This window comes from Dermochelys coriacea, chromosome 5, assembly GCF_009764565.3.
Source record: "Dermochelys coriacea isolate rDerCor1 chromosome 5, rDerCor1.pri.v4, whole genome shotgun sequence".
NCBI classification, from domain to species: Eukaryota; Metazoa; Chordata; order Testudines; family Dermochelyidae; genus Dermochelys; species Dermochelys coriacea.
In genome coordinates, this window is record NC_050072.1 from 112,858,236 (window position 1) to 112,873,851 (window position 15,616).

At 39.9% G+C, this 15,616-nt stretch overlaps 1 protein-coding gene across 3 annotated transcripts in view; it reads left to right on the forward strand.

The window, feature by feature from the left end:
• Positions 1 to 15,616, forward strand: part of ADAMTSL1 (ADAMTS like 1) — a 683,211-nt gene that overhangs the window by 387,021 nt on the left and 280,574 nt on the right. For 2 of the 3 annotated variants that reach the window (XM_043515182.1, XM_043515184.1), the window contains one exon: positions 4,529 to 4,585. The exons of the other annotated variant lie outside the window; for it this stretch is intronic. In XM_043515182.1, coding sequence (XP_043371117.1) covers positions 4,529 to 4,585 — 57 coding nt within the window. The remainder of the gene's footprint in view (positions 1 to 4,528; positions 4,586 to 15,616) is intronic. 3 annotated transcript variants of the gene reach the window in all.

The following is a 15,616-nucleotide window of genomic DNA, read 5'->3' on the forward strand; positions in this document are numbered from 1 at the left end:
ATCAGCATATGTATACATTTACTTTAGAGACCTTTATGTGCTTTCCACATCTGTCAGTTCAATCACAGAACCAAACACAAAATATAGCATGCAGAAGCATTAACTGGATTTGTAACACTCCTTAGAAGACCTGAGTTCCGTAAAGCAATGAATGGATTACGTGGAGATATAAATATAGTATTTTCCTCCATGACAGTTATATCTTGCTCCCATTATGTCAAAGGAAACCTGACTCGTTTTCCTCAGAAGGCCAGCACTTTGAAATTTCAAAAGATAAAAAGCAGTTCAAAGCAGACATAAACTAAGATATATTTATGAACTTAATTTGTCATCTTTTAAAGCTTCCAGAAGGAGCACGAGGGGTGCAGTTTTCTTTTTGAGTTCCCAGGACCAATGTGGGCAAACATACAGGGACAGGATTTATTTATCTAAAATAGAAGATGAAGCTGCAAAATGTTGTGGCATGTGTCGTGCGTGTCATCTGTGTACTGTATATGGCATGTCAGGCAGGAGTAAATGACACCCACAAAAATGGTAATCAAGTGAGAACAACACTTTGAAATTGTCAACCAATAGTTCTTTGCTCTCAAAATCACTTATTTGGCAGTGAAAGAGTGTTCTGATGACGTAATGTTTTCATCTTACATTTCACTGGCTGAGTATGCTGTTACTCAATAACCTTTTTGGGGAACTTTGGTGAGGGGAGCACCAACTGAACTGGTCCCTCCCATTTTAGAGGTGTCCCGGCTCTCCAGACTACGTGTCAAGGTTGGTGTGTCTCCACCCAACCACCAGGCGGTTTTGTTTGTGGAATGACACCTGCACCATGCCATGTTGTCACAAGTACAACCTAAGTGATTAGCTACAGCTTAAAGGGCTACATATGGCTTGTCACGTTGTCATGCTAGAGTGCATTATATTTAGGTATTCAAAAAATCGAGCCAGGTTTTTTTCGTATTTTTATCTGTATTGTTGAAATGTGGTGTCTAAATACATGGAAAGCTCACTGTGCCCATTGTAAATCTTCCAAATATAATTGAAAACAGTTAGAGTAGTTCAAAGACTGCATAGTTCAGCTATTGCTCTTCTGTTACCTATATGTGAATGTTTCTGCTGGGACTATGTAAAAAGAATCAAAAGTAAACTACAGGTTAAAATGTCTTCCCAATTTTTAAGTGATATCTGTAATGTACATAATATACCAAATTATGTTCCCATGAAAGGGAATAGTAGTTTCCTCAAGGAGAATCTTTTATACATATGCATACAATAAATAAATTCTGTGTTCTCACTCTTAGAATACCAGAACTATTTTGGGCAATATTACACAACTCCACTTGGAAATCCACAAGCTTAGACTTTCTAAATTTGACTTAATATCTTTTGCAGCTTCGATCACATATTGTATTACTTTTGCAAAAATTTTATTTTTATTGCATAATAAATGATTGATTTTTGTGGCACAATGGAAATGTACGCACACCTCCTCTTTTTTCCCCTGCCCACCCCCCAAAAATAGTTTACATTTTTGCTTGGGAGGAATTTGTGTCTCTGTGTGTGATAGGGGAAGATTGAGGGTAGGAAGGAGATGTTGTCTTTAAGTTAAAATGAAATTTCATCTTTCAGTTCTACAGCCACTAATTTGATTTAAGTTAAATCACGCTTAGAGTACCCTGAAGGCCTCTCTGTGTTCTGTGAAGTAAGTTAATTACCTCAGATTTCATGTGCAAAAGTCACCTACTGGTTCCACATACGTTTTTGGGGCTTGATTTTGCAGGCCCACCACATGTTGAACTCCAGCTGAAGTTGACAGAAGTCCCACATAGGGTCTGAGCATGCAGACCTTCCATTTCTCTTCACTTACTTCTCTTCATGTTTGAAAGAGAGATAAACATGTATTGTACTGCTGGGGGGCGGGGTTTCCTTCAATTTTGTGGATGCTTTGTTAGCATGTATTGCTCCATTGCTTTTCAAAACCAGTTAGTATCAATTTTTCATAATTTCAAAATCAAAAACAAGTTTGTGTCAAAAAAGGTAGGGAGAGGAGGAGGAAATAGTTGGGGTTACAGTTCTTTTCAAATGGAATTCAGCTAATGATACCTATTTTCAGAAGACAAATAGAACTTGTATAAAGGATTCACAATTGGTATCATGTAGTGGCCATGTGATTATCCTCTCACGAAAAATGAGTTCGGGGAGAGGAAGTGAAAAATAATTAAAGTACTTTCAGTAAGAAAACTAAGAGATAATAGGCAAGCTCAGCTGGGTACAAGTAAACCCATGAGTGGGACAGAAAGTAAAGGAAGGCAAATAATTAAAAAACTAACAGAAAATAACTCTACAATGTGAACATATTTCCAGGATAGTGAAATAATTTTTAATCTTTTTGTCTTTAGGTTTCTTGTTGACATTGAACATTAATACATGCAAAAAGTAAACTATATATTAATACAACTAATGATTATATAGAGTTAGAGCGAGCTATATGATGTGTATGTGTCATAGGGTGGCTGGCCCCTGTAAATAAAGTAGATCCAGCGCCCCGAGCCAGAGCCAGTGTTCCTAATTAGCCAATTAGAGTTGTACCTGGGAGCTATAAAGGATCTGGGGAGTCCTGGTGAGAGGCGCGAAAGGTCAGGAGACAGGAGGAGCTCTCTGGAGAAAGCTGCAGAAAGCTCTCTGCCGGCTCTCCCTGGGCAGAGAGAGGAATTGCCTAGGAGACTGTATGTTTGGTTCCTGGAAGAGGGTTGAAGGCAAGACATTAGCAAGAGGTACTTGCTGGCTGGCATCCCCAAACCAGGATCAGAGGGGCTGGACAGGGCTGAATGGAGGAGGAGCAGTGGAAAAAGAAGTTATTTGCTGTTTCTAAACTGAAGGGCTGGAGTGAAGGCCTGGATAGGGTTGAAGGCAGGGGAGTAGTGGAGGAGCTTACCCACTGACATCTCCATGGATGGAGAGCTGGATCCAGAAGAGCCATAAGAGGGTAAGAGGAAGTGAGGGATGCACCCCTGGCAAGGATGATCTCCCAGCAGAGAGACTGGGGGATTGCCATTGGGAAGAGCAGGTTTTCACTCTATTTGGAAGGCCTGGGTGGCTGTCCTAGTACAAGGACAGAGGAGGACCAACAGAGTCTAGGCATGGTCAAAGGTACCGGTGTATGATTCGTCGGGCATCATGGATGAGATGTGAGGGGATCTTAATGACCATTTGTACTGGAATGGGAAATGAACTACATGTTTGGGACTCTTATTATGGACTGCTCTGAACTATGTTCTGGTAATAACCATATTGCTGAATGAGAGGATAAGCCTGCATGGAATTACTAGTTGCTCTGAGAGGGAAAACTGTGCCTGTCATGCCATGGCCTGCATCAGGGAGGCACTCCAAGAAAGGTTGCCCTATGACCTGCATGCAAATATATACCTCTATTTGGTACAGGGGTGATGGCATGTTTTGGGTAAGGTAGCACAGTAACAATCCCAAATTCCCTTACCACCCAGCCCTTCTCAAAATAGCAGATTGGAAATTTCAGAAACTGATTAAGTATTTCATTCCGATTTGCAAATAATTTCAGATTTGTGTTTTGAAAACCCTGTTCCCATATTTGTGAAAAGGGAGAATAGACTAATCTAATTTTAAGAATCTCTTGTTGGAGATACTTGAAGGGTGCTAACCTTAAGCCACTATGCAAATCAAGAGGCTCGAGACTGTTGACTCTCAAGGTGCCTGTGTCTGCTAGCAAGAGAGGGATGCTATGGGCTTTATGCAAAGCCCACTGAAGTCAATAGACTCCCATTGACTTCACTGAACCTTTGATTAAATCCTGTATCTGTATCCTGGATGATGCCAAAAGTTTGTTGCATTGGTCATCGCAAATTTATTTTAAATTAGTCGTGTGCAAATCTGTTATGAGAGTTGTTGTCCATATTCCCTTGTGTATATACATCTTTTAAGATCTGAATATTCTGGTGCCATATTCATGCTCTTCTTTTTCTATTTTGTTCTTCAGTGTCCAAAATATTTAAACTGCTCATTCCCTCAGAATTTTCTTATAGCTTTTCTGTCAGGCAGAACTTTCCCTTTAAAGAGCGTAGGTTTCTAAACTGGGTAGTTATATTACGAATATACCTCATGATCCAGACCATGCTGGCTCAGACAGTGTTTTGTCAACTAAAATAAATGTTAAGATGCAGGATCTGAGCATTCATGGGATGGGAAGGTTATAATTTATTTAAAGGAAGCTATGTCCTGCATAAACTAATTCCCATTGGGTTTCCAGTACAAGAAGTACAGGCTGGCTTCTGAATGACATAGCTGACTTAGTTTAGCTGTGGTAAAGGCTGCAGTATAACACCAGCAAATGTCTTTGAGACAACCGGAAAGTAGTAGGAGTGCAAAGAATTATACTGATGATGAGGAATGATTGAAAAAAATCTGTCGATCTGTCCCTCCACTCCAAATGTTAATTTAATTCCTACTTTTTAAAGCTTTTCCTCTTGTGGTTACTTTTCTCTTCTTTTTTCTTTAGGGCACTGGAGGAGGAGATAATGGTTTGGAGTTACTTGATGAACAGTTAACCAAAGCAGTAAGACTCTCCATAATATCTGTAATAATACTCTGTGAGGTGCTTTCAGTTAACTTGGTATCAATGAAAATGAAAATTGTGGCTTCTAGAAATATTGTGCTCACATTAATCTAATGAGGGAATAAGGGAATTGCATTGTTTCCGTAGCACCAGACAATCCAGTCAAATTAATGTATTACAACTAGGAAGCATCAGTTAGAATCTTGCACATCCTGAGCAGTTGCACAAAGAGTAACACTCAAATTATTTTACCGAGTGAATGGCATTCAGAGCATCATTAACAATAAATATAAAACATGCATCTTTGTGGGTGTCGTTGATAATGGGGCCATTGCCATGCCCTGGTGTTTTGGTTTGCCACGGATGCTCTAATGTACACCTTAAAATGGGAAATATCGCTAACACTGCTGTAAATGTACCTCCTCTGATTAGCAAACATCTCGTTTTTAGTAGCACCACCAACTGTATGCTGTAAACAGGGCTTTGTATCTTAAATATTCATTCTTGGTGCTTGATTCCACTCACTGATAAGCAATGATAAGGAATGAGTTAAGCATGAATGTAGCCTGTCTCCATCAAATTTCAGGGCATTTTGAAGTCAATGGAGTTACATGGATAAAAGCCAAGAGGAGCATGAGGCTCTTTCTTCTAGGATCATGAGCTCACTAAAAATGCAGAAAACCAGAGCATATTTGCAATCTGTTTTGTGATTTTCTTTTCAAAAAACTCAATAACTCGTATTTAGAAATCACTGCTTTGATCTAAGTAGCAGCAGTAGAAGGCAAACCAGCTGTACCTGGCTGTCCAGTCTTGCAAATGGAGGGGACTAGTTAGATTCAGATATTTTTGTGGTACTTTTTTAGTCATTAATGCATCATGGTCTAGTGTCACTTTCTTCAGAACTATTTATTTACAGCCTCGAAGAGCAGCTTGATCCTCACCAACATTAGAAACACCGACCAGATATGAGACCCCTGGACTCTGTTGCGTGTGGAGGCTTGGCTAACCTTTGACATGAGGCTGGAATCTGAGGCCTTCTACCCAGTTCTCTGATTTCCCTGTCTGCTGCTAATATCTCTGGCTTTACATAACTATAAACTGAATTTCCTTTAAAAAGAGAGGTTGGCCTTCTACCTCTCATTGCAAGCTGCTCTCTCCCATGTTGAAAGGACTGTAGGAGTGAACTTCAGGGGGTCGTGTGGAGGGGAAAGAAATTAGAACCTCAAAAAGAGAGAGAGATGCCTCTCTGCCTTCCAGGGGAATAGATGGGGAGTGGCCTTGAAAGCTGCTACCTAAGGATAATAGACCTGCCCCCTGAAGACATGGTGACCCTAAAGTATGCAATGTTCATTTCAGACTCTTCAGTGTTCCTGTGTACAGAGGGCTGAGAGTCCTACATTTTATAACAGAAGCATTGGAACAGGATGAACAGGGAAATGCCCAGAGGGAGAAACAGAAAAATAAGGATCTCTCAAATGGCTATAATGTATTCCATCCCAAAATGCCTTGCTTTATAGATGCAGGGATCAATTTGCCATCCTCTGTTGAAGTGCATCCACTTTGAGATGGAATGCAGCAGTCATTCTCCACTAGCAACAAACAGCCACTTTAGAAGGGAAAGTGAACAAGAAGTGGGTTTAGAAGGGAAGGTGAACAAGAACTTATCCAGTTGAAGCAAAGGAGAGAATTATCAGAGGGGTACCTGTGTCAGTCTGTATCCACAAAAACGACGAGGAGTTCTCTGGCACCTTAAAGACTAACAGATTTATTAATCTGTTAGTCTTAAAGGAGAGAATGTAGTTTGGTACAACATAATTACAGGAGATAACATTTGGGCCAGTGTAGTGAAGCAACATATGTTTCTGAAAAGTACCATGGCATCACTAATATTTAAAATATTCTCTGACCAAGAGAAAATCCTGAAGTGTGTGTGATTGGAATATTGTGTAATGTATCTTTGGCTGCTAAAATCTCTGATGTCTGGAAGTAATTGTGACCTCTGGAGTCCTGAATCCAAGATATCCAGCTGTAATGAGAGCATTTTTGGCCCTTCAGAACTACCACCTAAAATAAGTCAAATTTTAAATTTACTTTTCATGAGTTTCTGTTTTTCACCAAATATCTGCCTGTTAATTGACCACTGCTGTTCATGGTCTCCTGCGTACACTATAAAGGTTACGCTTTGTGTCAATCACATTATCATTGTAATCTTTGGAAGGAAAGTCATGAAATGCTGCAGGCTGATTTAGTGGGTAAAAAATAGTCTTTCCCTACTGGGCTCTTGGTTTGAGCCCAGATTTTATTCTTTAAAAAAATAAGGTTAAAGGCAAGGGATGTATTTCTTCTTTTAGGAGGGGGATATATACACAGCACTATTTTTCTTACTTATTCCTGACATTTCGTCTATTATTCCTAGTGTTTCCTCAGAGGATAAAAAAAAAAGCAATTGCTCGTCAGTTTCGTAAGAAAAATTATTAGCTTTTGGCACAATGCCAAAAATAATTAAGGCACGCTGGGTAAACCCTGACAGAAAAGCAACAGCATTGTTCTCCTTGTAAAGAAGATCGCAAAAATATAGACATTTCCCTTTTTTGAAAAAATAATTTAATCAATATTAACATACGTGAACTTTTCATACAAATATTATCAAAATGAACCCATATTTGTTATCTTTAAAACCCCCATTTGTGTTTGGTCAAGCTCATCATTTACTTTGTATTTATTTTGTTGAAATTCCCAAAATAGTAACCCCACATTATATAACTTATTTGATTGAGATAGGAGGAGTCTCTCCACTTGATAACACTCCATATCATAAAACAAGTAATACATTATTCAACGCAGTTTTGGAGAGCTGGTGCTCTTGGACTGAAACTGGTTTAGCTCTGAGGTGCTATGGAGGATAATCACTTATTTGTTTTTTTAAAAAAACAGCAATATGCTGGGTGCTGAACATGACAAGGATCAAGACCGTGTCAGCCCTGGAAATGTACAAACGAAAAGATAATTTCTCTGCCAGGCAATCTGTGTTGCTGGCTATCTGACTCCTGCTTCTGTAAGTTGGAGGGGAAGAGAGTTTCTACTGAGCTGAATTATCATGCTCATTGTAGTACCATGGGCCAAGTTCTGCATTCAGAGCTGCTGCCATTATAATCCATTGAAGCAGTTTGTGCTTATCCAAAGGTGAAGCTTGGCCTTGTGTTTGGATAAGTTAGTTTCTGACTGGTTATAGTGCATATGTGTGCATGCACACAGATCATATGTACAATGTGTTCCCCAAACCAGTTCAAAATCAATCATAGTAAAAGGAACCAGCTTTCACCCCATAGTATCAACATCAGTGGTATGAGACAAAAATGTCTCTTTCTGCATTCATCATTTGATACAAGAGAAACAGTGTCATTTTAATGGATCACTGTTGCAGGATTCCTGTCTTCTGCTGGGCAAATAAACATCCCTGCTTTACCATAGCATTAATCCAGCAGCAGGAAACCATTATCCTGTGACAATATTCTGATGCATCAACATTATCTCTTCATTATTTGTATTTGCTGTATTAATTTGCATTAATTGTATTGAGCTGACAGGATTGCATCAATTTTGTTCTGTCTGTTCACAAAGTTCTTTTTAGTTTTTCCTCCCGAACAAGAGAGAAGAAATGACAGAAATTAGAGCTGGAGAAGACCTATTAGGTGACTTTTCCTATCTTCCTGCTGCGTACAGTATTAATTATTGTGTGGTAGCACCTAGGAGCTTCAGCCATGAACCAGGACCCCATTGTGGTAGTTGCTGTACCCAAACAGAATAAAAAGATGGTCCTGCCCCTAAGAGCTGCATAAGTGCTTTGTCTCCTTTCTCAAGTGAAATGTTTTTTTGTGCTTGCCAGGTTAGAAACTGTCGCACAGTCCAATAGATTTCTCTGTCAGGAAGAATTTCCTCATATTTAGCCTATATTTTCCTGCTCTTCGTTTCTTTAGGAAGAAGGGGTCAGCAAGAAAAGTCTATTGTACAGTGAGCCAAATTCTGCCTGTTGGATTCCTGTGCCCATGTCCTATTGACTTTACCTGGAGTTGTGCACTCATTCAAGGAGAGAATTTGGCCAACTGCAAATAACAGTGGGATGTGGGATGGCCCTCTGAATCAATTCAGTCTAAGTTTTAATTTGACATAGTATCAGTATAACCTGCTGTGAGTTCTTTTACTCATCTGCTATTGAAAACACTTTGGGCCTGATATTCCTCTGGTTTAAATTGGTGCAACACCATTGAAGTCGGTTGAGCTACTCCGCTTTATAGCTGCTGGGGATGTGGCTCAGTGGATTTGTGTCCAGGATGCTCACTCGCTTTCTGCTTATGGTCAAGGGTGAATGGATAAGCTCTGCTGAAAGGTTAGACAAGTAGCATATGTTGCCATGTCTCCTGGTTTATTTGTAGAAGTGATCTTCTAATTAGAAACACAGCCACTGACCTAACAATGTGATGAGAGGCATTTTAATAAATACTGGTACTGATCCCAGGAAACCGTGTGACATTTTCACTGCCCAGCACTGCTTAGAGAGCAACAGCTGTCTGATATCCGGCCTAATCTGAACACTTGAGTTTTACCACTAAATCCTTTATGTACCCAGCTGTTATCTCTGCTATCATCTCAGACCCAGCACCAGATGGCATTTCCAGGGCACTTCACCATCTCCACTGGATTTCCGAGTCATTCTGGGGAGGGAGGGGAAGGAGAGCAGTATTGCTCATTAGTGAACCTGCTACATGAATTCCTCCTACCTTTCCATTCCAGGCTAGATCAAGTAAACATGGCTGTGCTCATCTGAAGAGACAAGACAGGTTGTACTGATGCACCAAATTGCCAATCTTTTCTTTTACCCAGACAAGCCACTTATAAGTAATGACATATTTAATGGCCAAATTGGAAAAAAAAATCCCCCTCCAAAAATAATTTAATGGGAATTCATATTAAAAATATTCCTATCTGGAACTTGTTTTTATTGCATGGTGGATTTTTTCCCTAACCTGGAGAAGTCTTGCTTGATCTCTTTAGCAGCTGTTTTTCCCATTGATTCCAGTGGCACATACTGGGGAAGCCCAAACTCCCACTGTGCTGTTGACCTTTATCATCAAGATACCTGTGATACTGCATTGGAGGATTTATTCCTTGTGTGTCCAGCCGGACTTTGCAGACTTCCTCCCTGGAAGTATTTTTATTCTCTCTTCTCCTGTCTTCTTGCACAATCTTTCCTTCTCCCTTTTCCCTTTCCAAGTCTCCCACCACCACTATCACTTCCTCACCACCACATACTGCTACTACTTTCTTCTTCAGCTCCTCAGTGGTACCCTGGAGGGGGCTGTAGCACGGCTGGCTGCTTCTTGACAGCAGTCGCCTGCTGCTGTTGGGTGTTAATGTGAGGTTCTGTGCCAGCACATCAGTGCTGAAGTTTTGGTCTCCCCTTAATCATTCACTTACCACACTTTCTGTGCTTGCATACACACATAAGGCCATATTCGTTCCTGGCGTACCTACCTTGAGTGGCTTCAGTGGAGTTACCCCAGCGATGAATTTAGGCCACTCTGTCTACATTAATGGAACTACTTCTGCAAATCAAGCTCCTGCATGGCTTTCTCATTCTATAGAGTTGTGGCTTGTCTTTATCATGTAGCATTCCCTTCCCTTCCCTAGCTGTGGTCTGCAGTCAGAGCTGGCTGGCCCTGCTGTTGAAAAGCACAGTGACCATATCTTTTGAAATTTCCACAAACATGTAGCAGTTTTTAAACGTATATTTATGTTTGACTGTGTGCATGCCACAGGAGAAAACCTTAAATGATAGTCCAGGGATATTTCCTGCCTAACAAATGGAATAAGTATGGTAGTAAGTATAAAAATAATCACCAAGATGACTCTTTGCCTGCTGCATCTCTCTGCACAGCACTTCCAGACTTTTTTTTTGTAGCTGGTTCCATTATTTTTTACAGTGCTGGACTAGGGTGTCTGTATATGTAGTGTGAATCCATGTGTCTATTTGGTGCCTCTTCAGGAGTCTTGCTCTGTAGGTTTTATGGCATCAGAAGGAAAGTACTATTTCAATTTGCAAATCACTTCTTAATCCAAAACTTGTTGGGGGAGGCAGATCAACTGTATGGGTATTTCATGTGCTTTATTAATGCTTCCATTTTAGCACTGAAGATTAATTCTATATTTTGAAAAGGATGTACTTGTAGCCTTTATAATATTGGTATGTTTGGGTTGGCATTACTAATACCAATTATTAGTAATGGGTATCTTAAACCAGTGACTTTGTGAAGGGTTTCGTCTCCTGAATGAATGCAATGTTGGAATTAGCAGGATGAGAATCACCCTTAGGAATATCATTAGATTTAGAGACTCTAGATATACACAAGGAACTGTGACCATACATCATACTCACAAGTTATCAAATGTCATTTTATTAACAATGTTGTTAAGCAGATGAACAGTGCCCCAACTACTGAAACATACACAGAGATGGAAATAAACCAAAGATGTCCAGCATCCATGCTTTCCTACTCTCATCCTTTGGAAAACCATATAGATGAGTAAGATATCATCGGGTGGCCATGGCCATCCGGTTGGGTGTCTGTTCATGTGCTTCCCCCCCACACACACTCAGGCTGAGCAGCACATTTTATCCTGTGTTGATCTTCTGCCCACTAAGCTTCTGCATTTGCATAAAAATATCAGCCCCTTTTTTCTTTATTTGTGCTTGTATACCACACTAATTGAGGGGTGCCCCATTTCTCTTAGTTGATCCTCTTAGTTCCCCTTATTTTCATTAACATATCCATTGAGTTACTATGGTAACATGAGGTTATTACAGAATTCCCAGAAAAGTTACTATCAGCCATCGTGCAATATTAACAGATACATTTGGGCATATTTTCCAGAACATGAACAATTAACACATCTTTTACTGTAATCTTTCATCTTTACTTGCACAGGGTTATCCCTTGGTCATCTAGTCGTGTCAACCTGTTTCAGGCCTGAGACCTTCTGTGGCCAAATTATCTCACTTACAGGCCTAAAGCCTGTAGTCCTTGATTTGCAGCCTTACCTTACTTATCCTTATCTTGCAGCTTAAACCTATTAACCACATATTGATTTATACGTAAACTAACTGCAAGAATAGGTGAATACACAAATTAATACAATCAATCACATAACTATATAATTGCATCATATGATTAACTACACACTCCTGCTGTGGAAACACCTAGTTGGGAATACTCAAATGAGGTTATTAATGAGGATGCAGGACTTGATCCTGTTGTTCTGAGAGTGGAGGGCACTCAGCACATGGCAGGAAGTACTCAGCTCTTCACAGGATCGGAATCATATTCAGCAGTGGCATGACAGTCAGCAGTGTGTGGACTTTGCAAAGTTAGGTTCACATTTTCAAAAGTCGGCCTGCACGTGAGAAGTGCATACATGCTTAAGCATATGCCTGTGCAAATATCTCCCAAATCAGGCACAAGCACCAGTCATTGGGTGTGCACAAAACTGCATGCCCACTCTTGCACAAGTATATTTGAAAAATTGGCCCTATATGCTCAATACTGTTCAGCTGTTTTCAGTTGCTCTCATAGAAAGCCTACATCTAGATGTGAAATGTGCAGGTAGGAACCGTGGCAAGTCGCAGCAAAAGCTAAAATACACAATTAGGAGGCGAGAGATGTACTAGTGCATGTTCAGAAATGTGTGGACTTTTTTCAGTCACACAAGGTACTTCCGCTGTATATGTGACAATAAATCTAAATTTTTGTGTGTTGAATTCAGTAGCTGTGTATGTATTCTGTAAACTCTGAAAATACATACTATAGAATTCTGAAGATAAATCCTTTTATTGTTGTCAAGTAAATGCATATGGGTCAAATTCTGCATATTGTGTCATGTCTTTGAGGCTAGTATGGTTGGGAAAGGGTGTCAGTTGGTTTGAATTTGGCTCTCTCTTTTTAATTCCTTATTATTCTTGATAGGAGTTTCATGCCTCATTCTTGACCCAAAGTGCTGGGAAGGTGGCCCCAGGATGCTGCTTAATGTAATGCAGTCAATTGTACAGATTTCTGAATTGCAAATTCAGTGAGAGTGATCCTGAATTTTGAAATGTTTCATGCATGGCAAACAGAAGAACTGAAGTACAGAGAGAGAGAGAGGGGGGGGGGATTTTTTTCCCAAAGCAAGGAATTATTTGGACTTTCAAAAGTATGTTGTTTAATTAAACCCTTGCTAATTTGTTGCTAAACAAATGTTGTTTTAATTACTTTCTCTTTAAGCTACCTATAGTCATGAACAACATGCATAAGATTTCTTATGTGCAAAGCAAAATATATGTTGGAAAACTGGGGTGATGTCATGGTTCTTCACCACACAAGTTCAGTGAACTCTGCTGACCAGACTCATTGCAGAGTCCACCTGTTGCATGGGGATATAGAGATGAAAGCACGCAGATGCAATTTTCCCCAAAAGAATGAGTGTGAACAAAAACCGTGATTTGAACAAAAATATAGGCAGGAAAGGATTTTATTTTCAAATCAGTGAATTTGAAATTACACAGTAGGAGTCTGCCCTGACTGATATCAAGTGCATCCCCATTGGACTCAGAGGGGATAGATGTCAGGCCAGAATTGGGTCCACTAGTTTTTGCTACCCAATAAAATGCTTTTTTTTTTTAATTTTTAAAAAGTGTTGCTAAAAATGCAGGAAAATGTGAACAACTAAGGATCTTGGTTCAGTTCTCTCTAGGTGACTGGATGTCCTGATTTTACAGGGACAGTTCCAATTTTGGGTCTTTTTCTTATATAGGCTCCTATTACCCCTGCTGCCTGTCTCGATTTTTCACATTTGCTATCTGGTCACCCTTCCTCTCTCCCACACCAGTTAGATGCCAGTGGAGCTGCTCCTAATTTATTCACAAAAGTGTGTGAGAGGAGAATCAGGCCAAGAACTGAGAGCGCTCCGGCCAACAAATTAAGACTTTGCCAAGGACCAAAAATCTGCCTGCAGAGGGAGCCAGAGGTACCCCCATCTCAGGGCTAAATTTGGTGTTTTAAAATACTGTTTCATGTAGCTGATTTACTCATAACTAATTATTTTTGTTGTTATATTTCCGCACTGGTGAGTGTAGATCTGTGGTTTTGGATTTCCTAGGTATCTGGGATACCCAATCGAGATAGCTGAAGTTTAATTAAGGTAGCTATGAGGAGCTTTACTTTTCCAGTGTTGTATACAAAGCATGCTACACTTAAGTCTATTCTTAAAACAGTGGTCTCTAGCTACATTCCAGACAGCCAAGGAGGAAGAGACTACATTTGTGATTTGGGTATGTTAATACAAATTATAATAAGACACAGGCTTGGGAGTCAGGAGATCTGGGTTCTACTCACAACTCTGCTAGATAATTCTGGTATGATCTTGGGCAAGTCTGTCATTTTATTTTTCTGTGCATCACTTTCAGCATCTTTGAAATCCAGATAATACAGGTTTCAGAGTAGCAGCCGTGTTAGTCTGTATTCTCAAAAAGAAAAGGAGTACTTGTGGCACCTTAGAGACTAACAAATTTATTAGAGCATAAGCTTTCGTGAGCTACAGCTCACTTCATCGGATGCATTCCGATGAAGTGAGCTGTAGCTCACGAAAGCTTATGCTCTAATAAATTTGTTAGTCTCTAAGGTGCCACAAGTACTCCTTTTCTTTTCCAGATAATACAGTACTTCCCTACCTCACAGTGGTAAATAAGGTAATGTTTTATTATTGGCCACATTAATTCATGGCATCCAAGCCCTTTTCAGTTCTCGCTTAGAAGGCTTTAGAAGTGCAAAGTATTACTGGCATCTAGAAGGGATTGTGATAGATGCATTAAGATTACCTAAAATCGGTAGTTATGTCCAGTGTTCTAGTCCATGCTAATACTCAGTGATTTTACAATCCTGTAGAGCACTGCACTTCCTAAACTTCACCTGTTACATTGCACTGCTGGCTGCATTTTCAAACGAGGTCTTTTGTGCTGGATACGTCTTTCCAAATGGCAAGCTATACTCAAGCCTTTGAAAGTCGAGCCTTTGATGTATTTTATAGGGATAGGGAAGCATATTGAAGTGTACTCTGTTCGCCTTATTGAGCTCTATTGCTGGGTCAATACTAAAGCTGTAATTTCATCTCCAGCTTCTTATAACTTAACTGCTTTAGCATCACAGTTGATGATGACATCATAGGAAACCATTGATGAGCTGACAGCCTTTTATGACCCAGCAGTGTATGATTTACTCTCTCTCTTCTCTTTTTTAATATGTAGTGTAGGTCTGTGCTCATAAATGTTAAAGAATTACCAACAAAGGAAATCACAATCCTTTGGTTATCCACAGCCCAATTACAGTGGAGGCCAGCAATACAAATATGTCTGCATTGCTATATCTTGTACTCTGAACTCGGGCAGAGGCACAAGGCTGTATAGGTGGAATGATCAAAGTGGGAAGAAAAAAGTGGCAGCTCTTGTAGTTCAGCAATGTAAATTCGTGCACAGTGATTATATTATAAAATACGGTGAGTGCTGCAGAAAAATTCTGCATCACCATAATACTAAATATAATAAACAATTAAAATTAATCTAGAGCTCCCTATAGTGGACTCTGTTCCTTGCCTCTCCTTGGTTCAGCAGCTTTTCTTTCTTTCTAATTATTGCAGCAAGGCTTTTGCAGGAAAGTGAATCCTGCCCCATGCTCTCATTGCACTTTTAGAATATAGACATACCCTAGCAGGAGATTAGGGATTACCAGCTCAAATGCTGATTTGCAGGTGCATAACATTATGGACTGCAGTGCTCAGAGCAATTCTTAAAGTCAAAGATATATAGAAGCCAATTATAAATCAGGACTCAAATAAAAGGAAGCAGGCAAAGCCAAAAACTTCATTAAGATGGCTCTGCAAAAGATGCTTCCAAGCTAAAAATACAGCAGACTATTCTGTGTTCTGGGCAGAAATAGCACCTGGAAA